Source organism: Anolis sagrei, chromosome 6 (genome assembly GCF_037176765.1).
Source record: "Anolis sagrei isolate rAnoSag1 chromosome 6, rAnoSag1.mat, whole genome shotgun sequence".
Classification (NCBI taxonomy): domain Eukaryota; kingdom Metazoa; phylum Chordata; class Lepidosauria; order Squamata; family Dactyloidae; genus Anolis; species Anolis sagrei.
The window spans coordinates 75,266,704-75,288,010 of NC_090026.1; the positions used below are offsets into that span (position 1 = coordinate 75,266,704).

Sequence of the window (21,307 nt, forward strand, 5' to 3'; positions counted from 1 at the left end):
ATCTAAAGCCTGTTCCAACTTACATACAAATTCAATTTAAGAACAAATCTACAAAATCTATCTTGTTCATAACTTGGGGACTGCCTGTATATCCCAATCATTCCCTTCTTCTTAACAAACATATGCCTGAATATGAGTAACTCAATTCATGTCTTACAGGCAGGATTATCCAAGGCATTGGTTAGCTAATCGAGGGAGCAGAATGCTGGAATAGGTAGATCATTAGTCCACCATGGTTCTTATGGTTTTGTAAGAAGGTGTAACAATAATCTTTGTTAAGGTATCCAAAGATACGGCAATTTTCCTTCTAACAATGTTTGAAGCTTTGCTTAAATTTGTCCTCCCACTTCACCAAAATCTTATGCCATCATGTAAACATGGACAGAATTCTGTGTGTCTCTCTAGCTGCTCCTTGTGGCAAGCAGCTTATTTCTGTACTATTTAAACAGACTTTATATGCAGGAGTCTTTTTCCTTATGTATTTGTATGCAAAATATGCATGTATAGGACCATTCTCATATCTTAGAAGCCATCATTTGCTTACCTTCAGCCACTCACAAAGGGGTGCAACCATATGAGCAAAATTCATATAAAGTAGATTTATGGTTGTGTGCAGGAGCCCCTGGTGGCACAGGGGATTAAACCCCTGTGCCGGCAGGATTGAAGACCGACAGGTCGCAGGTTCAAATCCAGGGAGAGCACGGATGAGCTCCCTCTATCACCTCCAGCTCTTCAAGCCTCCCACAAGGATGGTAAAAATATCAAAAATATCTGGGTGTCCCCTGGGCAAGGTTCTGGCAGACGGCCAATACTCTCAGACCAGAAGCGACTTGCAGCTTCTCAAGTCGCTCCTGACACAACCAAAAAAAATGTTTGTGTGAATATATAATATTGAGAGTGCCACATCAGTTGCCATGGCCCTTTTTTATCATGTCAGAAGCAACTTGAGAAACTGCAAGTCGCTTCTGGTATGAGAGAATTGGCCGTCGGCAGAGACGTTGCCCAGGGGACTCCTGAATGTGTTACCATCCTGTGGGAGGCTTCCCTCATGTCCCTGCATGGGAAGCTGGAGCTGACAGATGGGAGGTCACCCCATCTCGGGGATTTGAACTGCCGATCTTCAGGTTAGAAGTTCAGCCATCACAAGGGTTTAACCCAGTGTTTCTCAACCTTCCTAGTGCTGCGACCTCTTAATCCAGTTCCTCATGTTGTGGTGACCCCCAACCATAAACATTATTTTCATTGCTATTTTATAACTGTAATTTGGCTACTGTTAAGTATTGTAATGTAAATATCTGACATGCAGAATGTATTTTCTTTCACTGGACCAAACTGGGCACAAATACTTGATACGTGGGGTTCGGGAGGTTGATTTTGTCACTTGGGAGTTGTAGTTGCTGGGATTTATAGTTTGCCTACAATCAAAGAGCATTCTGAACTCCACCAATGATGGAATTGAACCAACCTTGGCACACATGACCTACAGAAAATACTGGAAGGGTTCAGTGGGCATTGACCTTGAGTTTGGGAGTTATAGTTCGCCAATCTCCAGAGAGCACTGTGGGCTCAAACAATTATGGATCTGGACCAAATATTGGCACAAATACTCAATATAACCAAATGTGGACAGTGGTGGAATTTGGGGAAAATAGAGTTTGACATTTGGGAGTTGTAGTTGCTGGGATTTATAGTTCCAGCACAAACACAAAACACTTGTTTTGTGTTTGTGCTGATACCTTACAAGTACTCTGGGATATTGTTTAGTGGGATTTATAGTTCGCCTACAATCACAGAGCATTCTGAACCCCACCAACGAGAAAAATGGGCCAAGCTTCCCACGCAGAACCCCACAACCAACAGAAAAATACTGTGTTTTCTGATGGTCTTTGGCGACCTCTCTGACACCCCCTCACGACCCCCCCAGGGGTCCTGACCCCCAGGTTGAGAAACACTGGTTTAACCCATTGCACCACCGCGGCTCAACACCACGACCCTAATATGGTTGACTTTCTCCACAATATGTGCACTATGGAAACATTAATCTTTCTATCTCTCTCACACATACACATTTTTTCTTGCTAGAGTTTCAACTCACATGTGAACTGGACAGAAAGGCAATCATACTAGAAAGGTTCTTTTGAAAGCAGAACAAGTTCTTTCTAAGTAAACCTGATTTCTCTGGCTATTTTTTTTTTTTGGCCCTCCCTTTTCTCCCCTTCCTGTTCCCTTGTATGTTTTGTAGTTTAATGTCTCTGATGCATTAACTGACAGAGCAATGTGACTTTTCGCACAGGTTCTCCATGTGCACAACCAGGCTGGATAAAACTTTTCAACCAGAGCAGACGGGACAGCTCCCCCTCCCCTTCTTCCCTCAGGGAAATCCTGGGAAGATTGCATCCCCTCCCTCCCTCCCTCTCTCCTTCCTTCCTTCCCTCTTTCCATGACTCCCTTCTCTCTCCCTCTCTCCTTCATCCAGATCAGTGCATGCCCAAGGCAGCAGGGTCCCACTGCGGTGCTCTGCGCTCACATATTCCTCCAGCCCACTGCCTCCTCCTTCAAGCCCAGAGGAAGCTCTTTCCGGGCATCTCAAGCTCATTGCCATGGCTGCAGCTTCCAAGAAGTCGCCTGTCACCTTTGTCCAGAGGGTGGGATCTGTCCTCTTCTTCCTTCACTTTGCTTCGGTCAAAGCTGACGGTGAGTTGTGCTCTTCAGTCTTGAATTGTTACTGGAATCCACCAGAGCCGCAGTCTTAAGGTATAACACACTGCAGAAAACTGTGGAAAGGAAGTCAGTTATGCGTAGCTATTTGAGGTTGAAAACTATGTTGGAAGTCAAAACTTTCATATTGCTCAAAAGGCTGGGCTGAGAAGGAAAAACAAAGTCTAAGAAAAGGCTTCAGGTTATGTTACTGAAACAGCAGAAGGCAGACCCGTACCTCTCCTCCGATATTCTCGGGTAAAATAAATTGAATGTATAACCATATAGTATAAGTGTGCAACATGCTTAATAAAAAAAAAAAAACATTTCCCCCAAATACTGTTCCGCTCATAGTTCTGCCGTTTGGATTTCTCTTAAGATTTGAAAGCAACAAGGTATGTCTCATCATATTTTGTTCTTGTTTATTCTGTAACTAGAGCCTCCTCAATGACCATAATAAAGTCATTTATGTTTGTACTAGCTGTCCCCTGCCAGGCGTTGCTGTGGCCCAGTCTGGTGATCTGGAAAATAATGAGAAGGTGTTGATTTCTAATATATGTAATTTCTTTATGCTTGTGGGTATTTCTTGCCGTTTCTTTGTCAGTGTTGATGTGGAGATTGTCCGGTTTGCCCACTCTGCAACATGCAACATATAATTGTCCTTTAAGGGTCCCTTTCAAATCTATGATACTATATCTCTCTGTGTGTAAATCATATCTATCTATCTATATCTATGGCTGGATGGCTCTTTGTCAGGAGGGCTTTGATTACGTTTTCGTGCCCTGGTGAAGGGAGTTGGACTAGATGGCCTTAAGGCGGTGTTTCTCAACCTGGGGATCAGGATCCCTGGGTGGGAGGTTGCGAGGTGGTGTAAGAAGGGTCGCCAAAGATCACTAGTATTTTCTGTTGGTCATTGGGATTCTGTATGGGAAGTTTGGCCCAATTCTGTCGTTGGTGGGGTTCAGCATGCTCTTTGATTGTAAGTGAACTATAAATCCTAGCAACTACAACTCCCAGATGTTAGGGTCTATTTCCCCCAAACTCCATCTGTGTTTGTATTTGGGCATATGGAGTATTCGTGCCAAGTTTGATCCAGATCCATCACTGTTTGAGTCCACAATGCTCTCTAGATGTAGGTGAACGGCAACTCCCAAACTCAAAGTCAATGCCCATCAAACCCTTGTGTTTTCTGTTGGTCATGGGAGTCCTGTGTGCCACATTTGGTTCAATTTCATCATTGGTGGAGTTCAAAGTGCTCTTTGATTGTAGGAGTACTATAAAGCCCAGCAACTACAACTCCCAAATGACAAAATCAATTTTTGAGTGAAGGACATACATTGGGATGTTAGGTGTCTGGTGTCCAAATTTGGTATCAATTCATCCAGTGGCTTTTGAGTTCTGTTAATCCCACAAACAAACATTACATTATATATATAGATAGATGAACATCATCACCACCACTACTGCTATTAACATTTTCTTTAGTATTATTGATATTTGAGAGGGGAGTAACAAATCAATGTGTTGCACTTTTTATATAAAGTATTCAAAGATATTAACTTCTATTGGGTATTGATAATAAGCATTTATATCAGGATTTAATAAATATGAATGTCATGTTCCTGTTCTCTCCTTGATGAGTTTCTCAAAGAGAGTATAATAGGCTCCTAAACCCAGTTCTCAGTCTTTCTCCTCAATGGTATGAACATGTGTCATTAAAACGAATGTTCATTTTTCAGCATCCAGCCTTTGCTGGAATTTGAAAACACAGGAGAGAAGGGAAAATACCAACCCTGAAGCCCTTCTGATGTCCTGGCATGTTTCCCATTCATGATACCTACCCCCTCCTTTTTTAACGGTTTCAGAACATTTTTTTCCATATATTCAAACTGTCCAGTTGATTTTATTCCTGGTAGTTGTATAGCATGGAAGAAGGAGAAGGAAAAGAAAGGAACTAGGGATATCTAGGGTCAGAGCAAAGTTAATTTTGCCAAGCATTCCAGGAAGGTAGCTAAAATCTATATAAATAAAAATGTAATGTTAGTTTGTGGGATTAACATAATTCAAAAACGACTGGGCGAATTGACACCAAATTTGGACACAATACACCAATCAGGCCAACAAATGACCATCACTCATAAAAACACTGAAAAACATAGCGGAAGGCAGTTAAAAAGCCAAAGATGCAAAAAGATGCTACAGCGCATATGCAAAAATGACTTCTCCTGGCAAGCAACACACACACTAGCATATCCACACTCTCTTCCAGACTACAGCTCCCAGCATCCCCTAGACCAGGCCCTTTAGGGGAGAAGGATGATCCAAATGCACTGCTTCCAAGATTCAAGCTTTCTTCTCCTTGGATTTCTTTGAGAGCATATTTTTAATGTCCTATTCCTGGACTGCAACTCCCACCAATCCTCCAGATAGATAAGATAGATAGATTAGATGGAGATAGATAGTAGGTAGACAGATCAATCAGGAGGACTGCTGGGAGCTGCAGGCCAAGAATAGGTAGAGAAGGAAGAAAGGGAAGAGGAAGAGAAGGAAGGAAAGAAAGAAGGAAAGAGAAAAAAGGGAAGGAAGGAGAGAAAGAAAGGAGAGAAAGAGGGAGAGAAGGTTGGCCACAGCAATGCGTGGTGGGTACAGTTAGTCTATATTATCAGATACTGTTGTATTGAAACATAGGTTGACATTAATTTCTCTTTTTAATATTATCCACTGTGACTGGGACATTCAGGATCACCGTCTTAACTGATAATCTAGAAATCCCATTGTCCTCTTGACGATTTATGGTGGAATCTCAGTTTTTGACACCAAAATGTCAACATCTCAGCATTATACTATTTTCTTTATGAAGTTTTTATTTGAAAGAAACATTATGATTTAGTTTTTGGTTCCCACAGACTTGCAACACAAGCTTGGACAGAAGTAAATCACATTCTTTTCAATGGAGATTACTCCCAAGTGAGTATGTATATGATTGCAGCCTTAGTCTGGTTCCAGAAGGGGCAAATTTCCAGGTTTTACAGAATCCTTCTTTGGTAAAATGCAGACATTTATTTTCCACAGTAGAACAAATAGCAGCCTAGGCCTTTCATGCAGTGGGCCAGATCCAAGTTAGTCATGTTTTACCTTATACTGGAGAGGGAAAGGAAAGTATCTGCAGATCTAATTACCATAGTTTAAAAAATAATAACTGCAAGCGTTGGGTTGTTGCGGATTTTTTGGGCTGTATGGCCATGTTCCAGAAGCATTCCCTCCTGATGTTTCACCCACATCTATGACAGGCATCCTGAGAGGTTGTGAGATCTGTTGGAAACTAGGCAAGTGGGGTTTATGTATCTGTGGAATGCTCAGGGTGGAGGAAAGAACTCTTGTCTGCCTGACGCAAGTGTGAATGTTGCAATTGGCCAGCTTGATTAGCATTGAATAGGCTTGCACCTTCAAAGCCTGAACGTTCCACAGATATATAAACTAGGCCTGGGTAAAAACGGAAAAATTTGTTTCTAAAATCGATTTGTATTTGGGGGGTTTTTTTTGTTTCGATATTTAAAATAATTACAAAATTTTCCTCTTAAAAAGTTCGATATTTACGAAATTTCGTAAATGGTAAAAAATTAACGAATCGATTTCCGAAACAATAACGAATCGATTCGTTAATGGCGGACGCGACCGCGAAATACGCTAAAAAACCTCCAAAACCTTCTGAAGCTTCCCTCTCCCTCTGTTGTTGACTGTTGGTGTGATATTATATTTTTTTTCACTAATTAAACCATAAAACTGGCCCAGACATGCGGAAATAATAACGAAACGACCTCAAAACAATAACGAAACGAATACAATATCGAAATACAAAGCATTTACAAAACGTTTTTGAAAATTCGTTTTTTTTAATAATTGCTCCAGAATGGTTCGTTATCGTTTTGTAATTGAAAAAATTAACGAATTATTAACGAATTACGAATTAACGAAACGAAACCGCCCAGCCCTAATATAAACCCCACTTGCCTACTTTCCAACAGACCTCACAACCTCTGAGGATGTTTGCCATAGATGCAGGGGCGGCTCAACCCATTACGCAAAGTAAGCATTCGCAGTATAGTTGATTTTGCCCAGGGGCTCTCTTGAGGCGCTCTTGGGGGAAAATAGACCTTGACATATGCGAGTTGTAGTTACTGGGATGTATAGTTCACCTACAATCAAAGAGCATTCTGAACTCCACCAATGATGGAATTGAATCAAATATGACACACAGAACTCCACGACAAACAGAAAATATATATCAGTGATTGGTTGGGGGGGGGGGGGGGAGCAAAATTCTGTTTGCTTACCGTTGAAAATTACCTAGGGCCGCCTCTGCATAGATGTGGGTGAAATGTTAGGAGAGAATACTTCTGGAACATGAAAATAGAGCCTGAAAAGCTCACAGCAACCCAGTGATTCTGGCCATGAAAACCTTCAACTACAGGTGTCAATTCAAAGTAAAACCCTGGAGATTATATAGTGGCCCTTTGATCATCTTTCATTTTCCAGGTCTAACTCACACCTCACTGTCATTTATTTAGTCGGGAAAATTATTGCATCCTTCTCACTATGATATTTATGGTGCTGTGATCTTGCCGACCAAGGGCAAGATGGATGCATGTTATCCTTGACTCTGAAGGAGCTGGGGGTGGTGACGGACGACAGAGAGCTCTGATGTGGGCTGGTCCATGAGGTCACAAAGAGTCAGAAGCGACTGAACGAATAAACAACAACAATCCTCTCTCAGTGCTATGATCCTAGTATGGATTGGGGCTTTTGATAGCCATTATGGTGTAGTGGCCTGAGTATTAGCCAATGACTGGAGACCAAGGTTTGAATTTTTGCTTGTCCTGCAAATCTACCAGGTGAGCCTTGAGCAAGTCACACTTTCCCAACTTTAGAGCAAGGCAGACCTCCTCTCAACAAATCGTACCAAGAAACTTCCATGATAAGTTCTCCATACCAAACATTAGAAACGACTTGAATGTATTCAGCAACAACAAAGAACTCTAGAACATGGCCATATAGCCCGAAAAAACCTACAACAACCCAGTGATTCTGGCCATGAAAGCCTTTGACAATACAAACAACAACAAACCTGTTGCAGGGCTTGTAAGAGATATATCTTGTGACCCCAACTCCCAGATCTCATAGCTAGCCTAACATAATTGAAGGAATTGCCCATCTGAACAGAAATTCTGCTATTCCTTTATATTTTGCTTCAGTCTCCAATTTTCTAGTTTTGCAGTAACATCACATTTTCATTGAGCATTTAGAAACACAGTCTATGCATCCAAAGAAAGGGACTGGCAACTTTATGAAGGAATCTGAATGTAATAATTCTTGGTAGCAATGATATTCCCTCTCTGCATTGTTAGAAATTGAGAGACTAGGGACAAATTGTGGCAAGGGAGGGAAATATTTCTTATCTGAGAAGCAATGTCCTCAAATTTTCCCCTTAGCTACACCAGTAGAAAGTCAGAGGCAAACTGAATTGAATTAGTAACTTCCATTGATTTCAATTGCATTTGTTTTGCATATAGGTGTGGTTGGGATTGTCATCTTCAATTGGAATCCTAACCACAATTATTAAAGCATCATTTCCCTTGTGTTCAATGTAACTGATATGCTTACATACTACATGGATATCCCCTTATGGCTGTACTTCACTTGATCTTAGCCAAAAGGCCGAGAAGAGATGCGGCTGTATGTGTTATGGCTGTATGTATTTTCAAGTTGCCTGTCAATGTATGGGCACATCAACACTGACCATTTAATGCAGTTGATTGCAAACTGCAGGGGCTAAAAAACTCATGGTGGCAAAACATGCTGCAGCATGAGGACAGTAAAGTGCATTAAGCAAAATTGGAGGAAAGTCTGAGTTAAGCCCCTTAATGCACATTAGTAAACCCCAAATGTAAACCGACATATCTCTGGTTGTACTGATCCATTTAGCACAATTACAGAAGTTAGACAGAAGAGATAAGGAATTATTTTTAACAAGCAATGCATGAAAGTGGAAGAAGACAATCAAATAGGAAGGACAAGAGACCTCTTCCAGAAAATTAGAAACATTGGAGGTAAATTTCAGGCAAAAATTGGCATGATCAAAAACAAAGATGGCAAGGACCTAACAGAAGCTGAAGAGATCACGAGAAGGTGGTGAGACTATACAGAAGGTCTGTATAGGAAGGATAATAATATTGAAGATAGTTTTGATGATGGAGTGAGTGAATTAGAACCAGACATCCTGAGGAGTGAGGTTGAATGGGCCTTAAGAAGCATTGCTAATAACAAAGCAGCAGCAAGAACAACCACTTGACCAGGGACCACTTTGACCAGGTATCACTCTCCAACATTAGTACCAAAAGGTTCCGAATCGGTTTTTGGTCAACTTTAGATTTGGTTTGGTTATTTGGGGTGCTGATTCAGAAAATTGCATTGAATAGACCACATCAACTCTAGTTTCCAATACAGAACATATGCCATCTAGTAGTTGCCATCTGTTCACCCACAGAAACCCATATTTAATAAGCCTCGGCACTGTAAGAGCGCCATGGACCATATTTTAGTCCTTGAGGACCACTGGTGGTTCATGGACCACAGGTAGGGAACCACTGATCTACACAATGAAATCAGTTTATCCAAACCAATTCCAAACTGACCTAAGTGGTCAGTGTAAATGTGTTCTAGCATGACTCCATGGATTTCGTAGGGTTTTCTTAGACAAGGACTATTCAGAGGTGGTTTTGCCACTTGTTTCTTCTGAAATATAGTCCACAACACCTGATATTAATTGTTGTTTTCCTAGCCAAGTATTAACCAGGGCTGACCCTGCTTTGCTTCCAAGATCAAACAACATCTGGTGTCTGTAACTCCCTAATACAGGCATAAGAACATTTCAAAGGTCTTCTGTCCTTATGAGAGTATATCTATTTTCAAGCAAAGCTTTATTCTCGTATTAATAAAGTGCTAGTTTTAAAAAGTGCAAAGAGACAGATAAAACATTTTAACATATCCTCTTCTGATGCCATCACAGCATATGTTCTTCTGTTGCAGCTGAAATACTTAAGGATGGATTAAGAACCTCAAGTGCCTTCTTTAAACTAACAGATCATTCCAAGGTTTAAATTTTAGCACCAGGTCTTAGGTTTTATAAGCAGGATATGCATTTGTTAATGGTGTTGGAACAATGGAACGGATACATGGGTTCTCTAAAGACTTGTTTCTTCATTCGCTTTTCCTGTATAAAAGTTTTATTGTAAGCATTACTGGAGTCACTAAAGGTTATTTCAGAATCACTCTGTGAGACCAACAAAGATGAAATCAAATTTTTAAAATATAAATTCGTTCTCTTAAGGCATTTACCATTAAATGCCAGACTTTTTATGTGGATGGAGTTTATTTCTTATATCTGTTCTGGGAGTTTGCCCAGACGCCATGCAATAAAGACAAGCACTAAGTCTTTTAACAGTTCTCAAGTTATTCTATTTCCATTATAGTGGTGGTAGGCTTTGAATAATAATAACAATTCCTAACAGCTGGTAAACTGGCTGGGATTTCTGGGAGCTGAAGTCCAAAACACCTGGGGGAGCACTGTCTGAGAAACACTGTATTAGTCTATACCAGTGGTTCCCAACCTGTGGTCCGTGGCCGCTAGTGGTCTGTAAGAACTAAAATATGGCCTGCAGCCTGACCTTTACAACAAGAGCAAAACCCTCTTATAGTGCCAAGGCTTATTAAATGTGGTTTTCTGTGGGTGAGCAGATGGCGACTACTGGATGACTACCCACGAAAGGCGCAACAAGCCTCCTCCTCACTCCCCCAAGCCGAGCTGTTTTATGTGGTGCCTGGAAGCGGGGGCGCCTTGATGTCTTCATTTTTAGGCCTGTTCCTGGAGTTTTTTGAGGTGCTGATTCAGAAAATTACATTGGATAGATGACATCAGCTCTAGATTATTTCCTGTGGTTTTCTGTGGGTGAGCAGATGGTGACTAGTGGATGGCAAATGTTCTGTATCAGAAACTAGAGCTGATGTGGTCTATCCAATGCAATTTTCTGAATCAGCACCCCAAATAACCAAACTGAATCTAAAGTTGACCAAAAACTGATCCACAACCCTTTTGGTACTAATGTTGGGGAGTGGTCCCTGGTCAAGTGGTCCCTATTCAAATGGTCCCTGGTCAAGTGGTCCCTGGTCAAAAAAAGGTTGGGAACCACTGATCTATACCCTTTTCTTTTCTTCTCCCCATGTTCCTTCTTCTTGACTTTCCTCTTCCTCCACCTGGTACCAGTATTAATTTAGTTTGTACATGCCTTACCGGATTGTTCTTTTTCTTGTTATGTGCCTTCAAATTATTTTTTACTTATGCTGATCCTACAGTGAACCTATCACAGGGTTTTTTTTTTGGGGGGGGGGAATTGTTCAGAGGGGGTTTGCCTTTGCCTTGTTCTCAGGTTGAGGCTCCTTCACTGTCCTTATATTCTAGTATCTGATCCCAGATTATCTGCTTATACCAGTTTATATGACAGTGGAGACTCATATAATCCAGTTCAAAGCAGATGACCAGGGATCGGATCCTGGGATATAAGAACAGTGTAGAAGGGGCCTGAGTAAGTAGCCCACAGTCACCCAGTGATATCCAGAGTTACTGTTTAGTACTCAAACCCAATGCTATGATGACTGTCTTCTAAACAATACATTTTCTGCCTCCACAAAGTGCTTTTCCTCTTTCCCCATCTTCTTTTATTTTTATTTCAGTTTCCGTTTCTTTCATCTTTTAACTTGAGCTTCTCCTACATTTAGGGACTTACATGTAAACCTGTTTATTTTCCTGAAACTGTTAAAATCCTTAGGTGTTTCGATGGGTGGTTAGATTAGTGATCAGTATATCTATTTTTTATTCCATTAGTTATCTTAACACAGGAGGGGACATCTAGAATCATAGAATCATAGAATCAAAGAGTTGGAAGAGACCTCGTGGGCCATCCAGTCCAACCTCCTGCCAAGAAGCAGGAATATTGCATTCAAATCACCCCTGATAAATGGCCATCCAGCCTCTGCTTAAAAGCTTCCAAAGAAGGAGCCTCCACCACACTCCGGGGCAGAGAGTTCCACTGCTGAACGGCTCTCACAGTCAGGAAGTTCTTGATTCTGTCTCTTTCTTGATTATACTGTTCATATTGTTATAGTTTCTGATAGGATTCTAGGAGTTGTAGCCCCCCCCAAAAGTAATTTTTCCACTCTCTGGTAAAGATTGCAGCCTCACAGAGGTAGGTTTTCCAAAACCAATAGTGTCAACTGTGCTTATGATGCATTTGGTTGGTTTTCTCTTGCCTTATAGGGAAGTTGTTTGCCGTCGGACCCAGGAACGGCACCCAGAGTCTGGACCTTGCCATGGCTCAGCAATCATGTGCTGCTTTTGGAGCTTATTTAGCCAGTGCAGAAGAATTGAAGAAAGCCATTAGAGACTGTTCCTTTGCTGTCTGCACTACAGGCTGGCTAGCGGATGGCACTATTGGGTAAGAGAGAAAATAAACCATGAAAATACCCTCTGTTTAAAACAAATATTCTCCTCAAAATAGTATTATTTTGGTGGCACAGGCTCATACGATAGTACAGATGGAGTGGTTATAACAGTGGAAGCCAGGATGGCCTCGGAGTTTGCTTAGATTACTCTGATAACTTACAACTTTCATAATCTTTGGCTGGGAGATTATGGGCATTACAGTCCCAAAATATAACTTTTCTAAGGTTTGGATGGCTGACTTTGGATCATGGATCCATCAAGAACAAATGCTTTACAGCTATCATGAGTCTCAGTTGATGGAAAGTTTGGTATGTCCACTATCTCCAATCTTTTGGTATGCAATTATGTAGACAAGGGGAGGGAATTATGGTCCCGGAGGTGCATCCCAGGACCACGTTTTTATAAACCTTTCTTAGATAAAGCTGCCATGCCACAACATCTGAAAGTTAGAGCAAATTTTGAACTACGGTCCCTTGTATGTGATACGTTTATTCCAAGCTGAGCATTTATATTGGACTTCCACCATGACACATGTGGGATATCTGTTGGATAGTGATGTCTATATCAACAGCAGCTAATGCCTTCCATGTCAGTAGATTGGTGAATCCATATTGGGTTTTAGTCTGAAAGAGCTATCCCATATACCAGTGGTTCTCAGCTTGTGGGTCCCCAGGTGTTTTGGCCTACAACTCCCAGAAATCCCAGCTAGTTTACCAGCTGTTAGGATTTCTGGATGTTGAAGGGCAGAACATCTGGGGACCCACAGGTTGAGAACCACTGCCATATACTAATCCTATCTGGCAAACAACATTCAGCACGTTGGATAGCTCCTTTAAAGTTTGAGAGGAAACCAGAGCAGTTTAAATATGTAAGACATTAAGGCAGATAGACGTTAGTAGTACTTTGAAGAAATAAAGTTCACAGAACCAGAATCATCATTAATAGAATAGTCATGGATTTCTGCCCCGCTCCAGATGTCCCCAAAATATTTTAACTGATTTCTACTACTGGACAGTTCATACTATTTACTCCAATAGGTATCATTCATCTAAGCCACTAGTTCCCAATCTTTGGTCCTCCAGGTGTTTTGGCAAGCTGGATGGAATTTTCTGGGAGTTGAAGTCCAAAACAGCTGGAGGACCAAAGGTTGGGAACCACTGATCTAACCAGTGAGGCAGTGAATCCATTGTTTGTCTTAGTCTGAGTTTCAAAGGAGCTAGACCAGTGGTTCTCAACCTGTAGGTCCCCAGGCGTTTTGGACTACAACTCCCAGAAATCCCAGCCAGATTACCAACTGTTATGATTTCTGGGACTTGAAGGCCAAAACATTTGGGGACACACAGGTTGAGAATCACTGAGCTAGACAAAATATTGAATCTGTATGGTGGCTAGGATTCAGCACCATGGTTAGCTCTATTAAGGTTAGACTAAAATCTGCAGTGGATTCACTGCCATGCTGACATGGAAGTTTATTATTTATTTAATTTATTTACCATATTTCTATCCTGCCTTTCTCACCCCAAGGGGGACTCAGAGTGACTTACATCTTGACACAATTTGATGCCACATCAAAGCACATACATAACAAATTATAACATAAAACCATAACATATAAATACAATTAAAACAAGATTTGAAACAGCAATTAAAACAATCACATACTCCATAATCAGAGTCCATGAGCCATTCCAGTTATAGTCACATTAATTCCCAGCTGTCTGTTGCATTGTAGCTATTCCCCAAACGTCTGGTTCCAAAGCCAGGATTTTACTTGTTTCCTGAATGTCAGGAGGGAGGAGGCTGATCTCACATCACTAGGAAGGGAGTTCCACAGTCAAGGGGCCACCACTGAGAAGGCCCTGTCTCTCATCCCCACCAGTCACACCTGTGAAGGAGGTGGGAGCGAGAACAGGACCTCCCCAGAAGATCTTAACATACACCCTGGCTCATAGGGGAAGATGCGTTCGGGCAGATTAGCTGGACCAGAACCATTCAGGGCTTTATAGGCTAAAGTCAGTACTTTGAATTGTGCTTGGAAGCAAAATTGGCAGCCAGTGGAGCGGACGTAGCAAAGCGGTTGTATGCTCCCTGTACTCAACTCCAGTTAGCAATCTGGCTGCCGTCGGTTGGACTACTTGAAGCCTCTGAACAGTCTTTAAAGGCATCCCCACATAGAGTGCGTTGCAGTAGTCTATACAAGCTGTAGCAAGAGTGTGGACCACTGTGGCCAAGTCTGGCTTCTCAAGGTATGGGCGCAGTTGGCGCAAAAGTTTTAATTGTGCAAAAGCTCCCCTGGCCACCACTGATACCTGGGGTTCCAGGCTCAGTGATGAATCCAGGAAGACTCCCAAGTTGTGAGCCTGTGATTTCAGGGGAATTGTAACCCCAACCAGCATAGGCTGTAACTCTATACCCTGTTCGGCCTTTCGATTGAGCAGGAGTACCTATGTCTTGTCTGGATTCAATTTCAATTTGTTCACCCTCATCCAGACCGCCACAGCTGCCAGGTTGTCAGCTGAGAACAAGGCCATAAAATATGTAGACAGAGATGTGGAAAAGTAATTCTGCCTAAAATTTATTCAGCTACTGGGTATTGACTTGTTTTCATCCAAAGCAGCACTACATCCAAAGTTTCTTGTAATGAAACATACAAGAAATTGTAGAACTAGCTAATCTTGAGTCAATGCTGAATGTGTTAAAGGCAGTAAGGATAAGATATATTACCAACTAGATTAAAAGGATAAGGAACAACATTGCATTATTAAGGAAACGTACATAGTTTCTACATTTCATGTTATTTTAGGAATTAGATAAGTTTATTTAGACATAACGTCACTGAGTTTTGGATGATATTTTTTCAGACTAAATTAGTTTTAATTTCTAATTTTGTTTTCCTGTTTATAATATGTGCAAGAAAAATAAAATATGAACTTTTATTACATAAAACATGGACTTCCTTTCTTCAGTTCTAGGGAATATGATCCTATTTAGTCTTTGTGATTCTCTTTAGCCAGGTGCTTTATGAATTCAACTGTGAGATGTTAAAAATGAAAGAAAATGCTGGTGTTCAAAGTGTATCCATACTTCAAAAGGAAATGCATTCATTTTAAAGGAGGGCATAATTTCAGCATGACCTTGAGAATTTTCACTTACTTGAGTATCCTTTCTTCCACTTAAAAGCTCAATATGCAAAGAGATATATTTCCCTTTACCCACAGAGTTTTTGCACATGGATTTACATTATTATTATTATTATTATTATTATTATTATTATTATAATATTTACGACATTTATATGCCACCCTTTTCACCCCAAAGGGGACTCGGAGCAGCTTACAAGGTATATAATAATAATAATAATAATAATACTAATAATAATAATAATATAAAACTTTATTTATAACCCGCTACCTCTCCCCAAGGGACTCGGTGCAGCTTATACGAGGCCGAGCTCACAATACATCAGCAAAAAACAACAACAGCAGTAATACAAAACAATAAAATAAAGCTCATAAACAAAAATAGGCAGTAAACATCGACAATAACACAATAACATTTAAAAACCAATGGCTGGGCCAAATGTAATAGTTAAAATTTTAAAAATAATGCTGGACAAGACCAGGTGAAATATAACTAGGATAGAATTTCGGAAAAGAATGGGGCGTACAGACAGTTCTAGATCACTAATAAGGTGCAATTAGGGACATATTGCTGGGAGTTTCCTTATTCTGGGAAGGCACACTGGAACAACCACGTTTTCAAGCTCCTCCTAAAAATTGCCAAAATTGGGGCGTGCCTGATATCCTTGGGGAGTCAGTTCCAGAGTCGGGGGGCCACCACTGAGAAGGCCCTCTCCCTCGTCCTCACCAATCGCGCCTGCGATGGAGGTGGGAGCGCGAGTAGGGCCTCTCCAGAAGATCAAAGAAATCGTGTGGGTTCGTACACAAAAAACAGTCACGCAGGTAGCCAGGTCCCAAACAATTCAGGGCTTTGTAGGTAAGAACCTGCACCTTGAATTGGGACCGGAAAATGAACGACAGCCAGTGGAGCTCCTTAAACAGGAGGGTTGACCGCATTAAACACTGCTATATTGTCCCATACCAATTATATTGTATATTTTACTATATGTTTAAACTCTCACCCATTTGGCAAAATCCAGCTGTGTTTGAAATATGTATAAAACTCATTTCAATAACTAGGACAGTGTAGAGACCACACAAAGAATGGAATTAGTAATCAGTATGCATTTAAAAGACAATTCATTCTGTCATGTCAAAACATGCTTGCGTGTTATCATCTATTTATGAACTGAAAAGCCATTTGGAAAACATTGATAACGGTGAACTGACCTCATCAAAAGTTAGTTTGGGATTAAAAATGAGAGCAAATTGCCTTAATTTGGAAAACAAGAAGGCCTAAGGCAATGTTGTATGTGCTGGAATATTATAGTAACATAGAAACATATACACCCCAAATGTGGCACAAGGCACATAATTTAGCATTCTGGTGACAAAACCTCATTTCTCCTAAATAGCAAGTTTTGAATACTTATGCTCATAAAGATCCATTTAAAATGTATTTATGAAGACTGAAGGTCAGTCTACTGAAGTCACTGAAATCAGTTAAGCAATCAGCAATCATTTTAAGAAAATGCCCATTGTCTTGGTGGCTCTGGTGGCTTTGGTGCCCTGAAAAGCTGTTTCCTCCACTTTGTGAATTTCATTAATTCTGCAAAACAAAATAGATCATGCAAAATTATTTCTACTGACAGTCTTCACATTCACAAGTAACCTATCACACTGACTCAACTTCAGAGGGAGGCAGCAGCAAACCTTTGAATAATTACAGTGACTCTGTACCAGGGTCACCATAACCTTAGAGATGACCTGAAGACATGTAATAACAATTATTTTATATTATTTATTTATTTAATAATAATTATTATTATTTTGTATTGATTGATCCTTAAAAGGTTGCTGCTGGGTGGGGATGATAGAAATAGAAAATGTAACTGGATCATCTCTTTCCCAGACATTCCTGCCCATTTGATGCATTTTCATTCACAACTTCTGATCATCTTTTTGTCCTTTCCCCCTGTTTTAGGACAACTGTGTGCAATAGGACAGGCAGCAAACCACAAAGCGTGAAAGTGGTTGATGTTCAGATTGAAACGGATCCCTCTCCAAGTGGCAGATACAATGCTATTTGTGTGAAGGCTGAAGGTCAGCACTGATTCACTTTTAAATTCAGCTTAGCAAAGTTAGATTTGTAGACTGCGCCTCTTTGAATCCTCCAGTCAGCCTGGCCACTGGTACATGCAGTCCCAAAGTTACAAACACAATAGCTTCTGTTGGTTTGTTGAATTTGTGTGTAAGTTTGAACAGGTACATTTTTAAGTGTAACTGCAGCCAAAGATAGAGGGATACACCTCTCTCTCTCTCTCTCTCTCTCTCTCTCCCTCTCCCTCTCCCCCTCTCTATCTATATAAATAAAAATGTAACGTTTGTTTGTGGGATTAACATAACGCAAAAACCACTGGACGAATTGACACCAAATTTGGACACAAGATACCTCTCAGGCCAATGAGTGACCATCACTCATAAAAACACTAAAAAACACACCAGAAGAGACTTTAAAAAGCCAAAAAATAAAAAATACATTACAACGCATGCGCAAAACCACATATATACACAAGCATACATATATACACATATACACAAATATATACACACATATATGCATATATATACACACAAAATACATGTACACAGAAAGGGGGAAGGAAGGAAGGAAGGAAGGAAGGAAGGAAGGAAGGAAGGAAGGAAGGAGAGAAGGAAATAAAAAAGTGAAAGAAGGAAGGAAAGAGAGAGGGAAGGAAGGAAGGAGAGAAGGAACGAAAGAGGGAGGGAAGGATGGAAGGAAAGACACAAGGAAGCATGGAACCAAAGAGCAAAGGAAGGAAGGAAAGAAACAGGTAGAGAAGAAAGAAAGAAAGAAAGAAAGAAAGAAAGAAAGAAAGAAAGAAAGAAGAAGGGAAAGGGAAAAAAAAGGGAAGGAAAGAGGGAGGGAAGGTTGGCCACAGCAATGTGTGGCGGGTACAGCTAGTGTGTGTGTGTGTGTGTGTGTGTGTATACACACACACACACAAATGCTTTGGGTAGCATAGGGAAGGCTTAACACACCTGAAGTATTTTGTTTGCTGTTTGTTCCCCTGTTCAGAAGATTTCACCTCACTTTCTGTCCTTCTGACAATAGGATTTTGAAAAAAAAAATGGTTTGTTGTGGAAACAAGGATTGGTGAGAAAGCTTCATTGGAGACCCTTTTCTCCATGATAACTCTTCCAGGGGTGAAATTCCCTTGCAGAGGGGCATATTTTGCTCACTTCCTGTTGTCTCACCCCCATTTGTATAAGCCGTTTGTAAGTTGGATGTTTGTAACTTTGGGACTGTATTTATAGTCCAAAACACCAACTTTTCTAAGTTTGGCTATTGGAACAATCACTACCACAAGTCACAAGAAAAAAATGCTTTTTTCCCCAAGGTCTTTAAAATTAGCACCATTTATTAAATGAATACAATACAGTAACTTGAAGCCCCTATGGCATTTCTGAGCAGAATGCTATTTCTAGCATAAACCTCCGCTGTGTGTCCATTTCAAAGCACCAACAAACAGAGGTAAGATTATGGAACTGTATTGTTGGAAGAAAGCAAAAAGACCAGCTTGGCTGGTCTCACAACCTACCAGCCCCTCTCACGTTAGATTTTGGAGTCAAGGTCAAAAAATATAGCTCAGGTCCAGGTATCTGAAAAATCATAACCTGCCGTATGAGTCTGCTTTGAAGCTTTCTGCAGAAGGTGTTTTCTCTCTGTACTACCACTCTAACAGAAATATCAGTTAGGAATGTAGAAGAGGACCTTATTAGTGGTTACTCCTTTCCTAGAAGTTACATTGGTGGCCTCCCTGCTGTCCCTCTGTATAGATCTGTATACCTCTTCCACTTTAGGCAGACATTTACTGGTTGATGGCTCAGGGAGGAACACTGTTTTCAAAATGTCCTGTACAATTTATTTGTTGTTTTTCTTTCCAATTGTGATATTTAACTGCATATAATTACGTTGTTAGTTTAATTCATTTCTTTATTTCTGTATGCTATGAATTTTAAAGCTGTATCTGCTTTAACCTTTGTAAGTTGTCTTGAGTTCCAGACTGAGAAAAGTTGGGCAATAAAAATATAATAATAATAATAATAATAATAATAATAAAGGCAGAGCTTGAAAAAGAAAATGCATGGGTACTAAGCAGTGAACAGATGTACCACATGAGATAATTGAGACCCAATTTTATGATTGTAGCTATCTGACCCTTCTTCCCCCTCCCCAAAATAATCAATGTCAGAATTATCTTAATATAACATAAATGCAGCTGGAACCTATGCTCAATTTTAATTATAAACATTAGTTCATGTTTCACAATAGATTTAGTTAACTCTACAAAGAAATCCACAAGGGATTGAAATCCCACCCCATTGCTGATATGTGTCTTAACATTGATGTATGTACAGTGACTCTATCCTAATGTTTTCTTGGCAAGATTTATTCCAAGGAGGTTTGTTTGTCATTGCCTTCCTTTCAGGCTGAAAGGCTGCAATTGGTTCAAGGTCACCCAGGGGGGTTCCTCAGCTGAACAGAGATTTGAACTAGAGTTATAGTTCCAACCTCGAAATCACTCCTGCAAATAATATAATAATAATAAACTTTATTTGTACCCCGCTCCAACTCCCTGATGGGGACTCGGTGCGGCTTACATGAGGCCAAGCCCAAAACAACAATTACATGAAATAAAACAAAACAAATAATAAACAATAATAATGCTATTATATAAAACAAAGACAACATAGCAATATAAAATTACCACAATAACATGGGCAAGCTACATGTAATGGTTAAAAGAAAGCTGGATAGAAACAGATTAAAAACTCAGGCGAGATAAACACGAGATAAACAAGGACAAATTATTTGCGAGGAGAGCTCGTTTTGGTGGAGGTCGTGAAGCAAAGCTTTCCTATAGGGGGGGATGCACTCCAATAACAGAAACCATTAAAACTAAGCACTAGTATGAGGATGTAAATCTATTCATCAAATGCGCAGCGGAAGAGCCAGGTTTTGAGGTTCTTTTTAAAGGTTTCTAGAGTAGGGGCTTTCCTAATCTCTCCAGGAAGTGAGTTCCAGAGTCAGGGAGCCACAGAGGAAAAAGCTCTCTTCCTTGTACTCACCAAGTGAGTCTGGGAGACAGGCAGGGGCAAAAGAAGGGCCTCCCCAAAAGAACGGAGGGCCCGAGATGGTTCATGGAGAGAGATATGGTCATGAAGATAAGCGGGTCCCAAACCGTTTAGGGCTTTATAGATGCAGTTCCAAAGTCCAATTGAATGTGAGGTCTGAGCAGTCTCGGAGCCTAATCATGTGGTCTGCAGCCCCTTCCACAACTTCTCAGGAAACAGAGCAAAGGAAAGAACATTCTGAACCCCACCAATGATGGAATTGAACCAAACTTGGCACACAGTTCTCCATGAGCAACAGAAAATACTGGAAGGGTTTGGTGGGCATTGACCTTGAGTTTTGGAGTTGTAGTTCACCTACATCCAGAGATCACTGTGGACTCAAACAATGATGATCTGGACCAAATTCTACAAGAATACTCAATATGCCTTCTTGGTTTTCTTTTTCTTTGGGACGTACTTTGTTGCCGCCTCCTGAACAATGTCGCGGACTTCTGTCCATAGTTCTTCTGGGACTCTGTTTACTAAATCTAGTCCTTCAAATCTGTTCTTCACTTCCACTGTATATTTGCTAGGAATGTTAGTGAGATCATATCTAACTGGTCTGTGTATTTTCCCTGATCTCTTTAGTTTTATTCTAAATTGGGCAATAAGAAGTTCGTGATCTGAGCTACAGTCAGCCCCAGGTCTTGTTTTCACCGACTGGATGGATGTCCGCCACCTTTGGCTGCAAAGGATGTAGTCAATCTGATTTCGGTGTTGACCGTCTGGTGAGGTC

General features: G+C 40.7%; 1 protein-coding gene across 1 annotated transcript in view; it reads left to right on the forward strand.

The window, feature by feature from the left end:
• Positions 1-2,423: 2,423 nt before the first annotated feature.
• The window catches only part of SUSD5 (sushi domain containing 5), a 38,043-nt gene continuing 19,159 nt past the window's right edge, over positions 2,424-21,307 (forward strand). Inside the window, exons 1-3 of the mRNA XM_060781746.2 lie at positions 2,424-2,694; positions 12,068-12,245; positions 17,357-17,475. Of these exons, the coding sequence (XP_060637729.2) occupies positions 2,601-2,694; positions 12,068-12,245; positions 17,357-17,475 (391 nt within the window). The 5' untranslated portion in view covers positions 2,424-2,600. The remainder of the gene's footprint in view (positions 2,695-12,067; positions 12,246-17,356; positions 17,476-21,307) is intronic.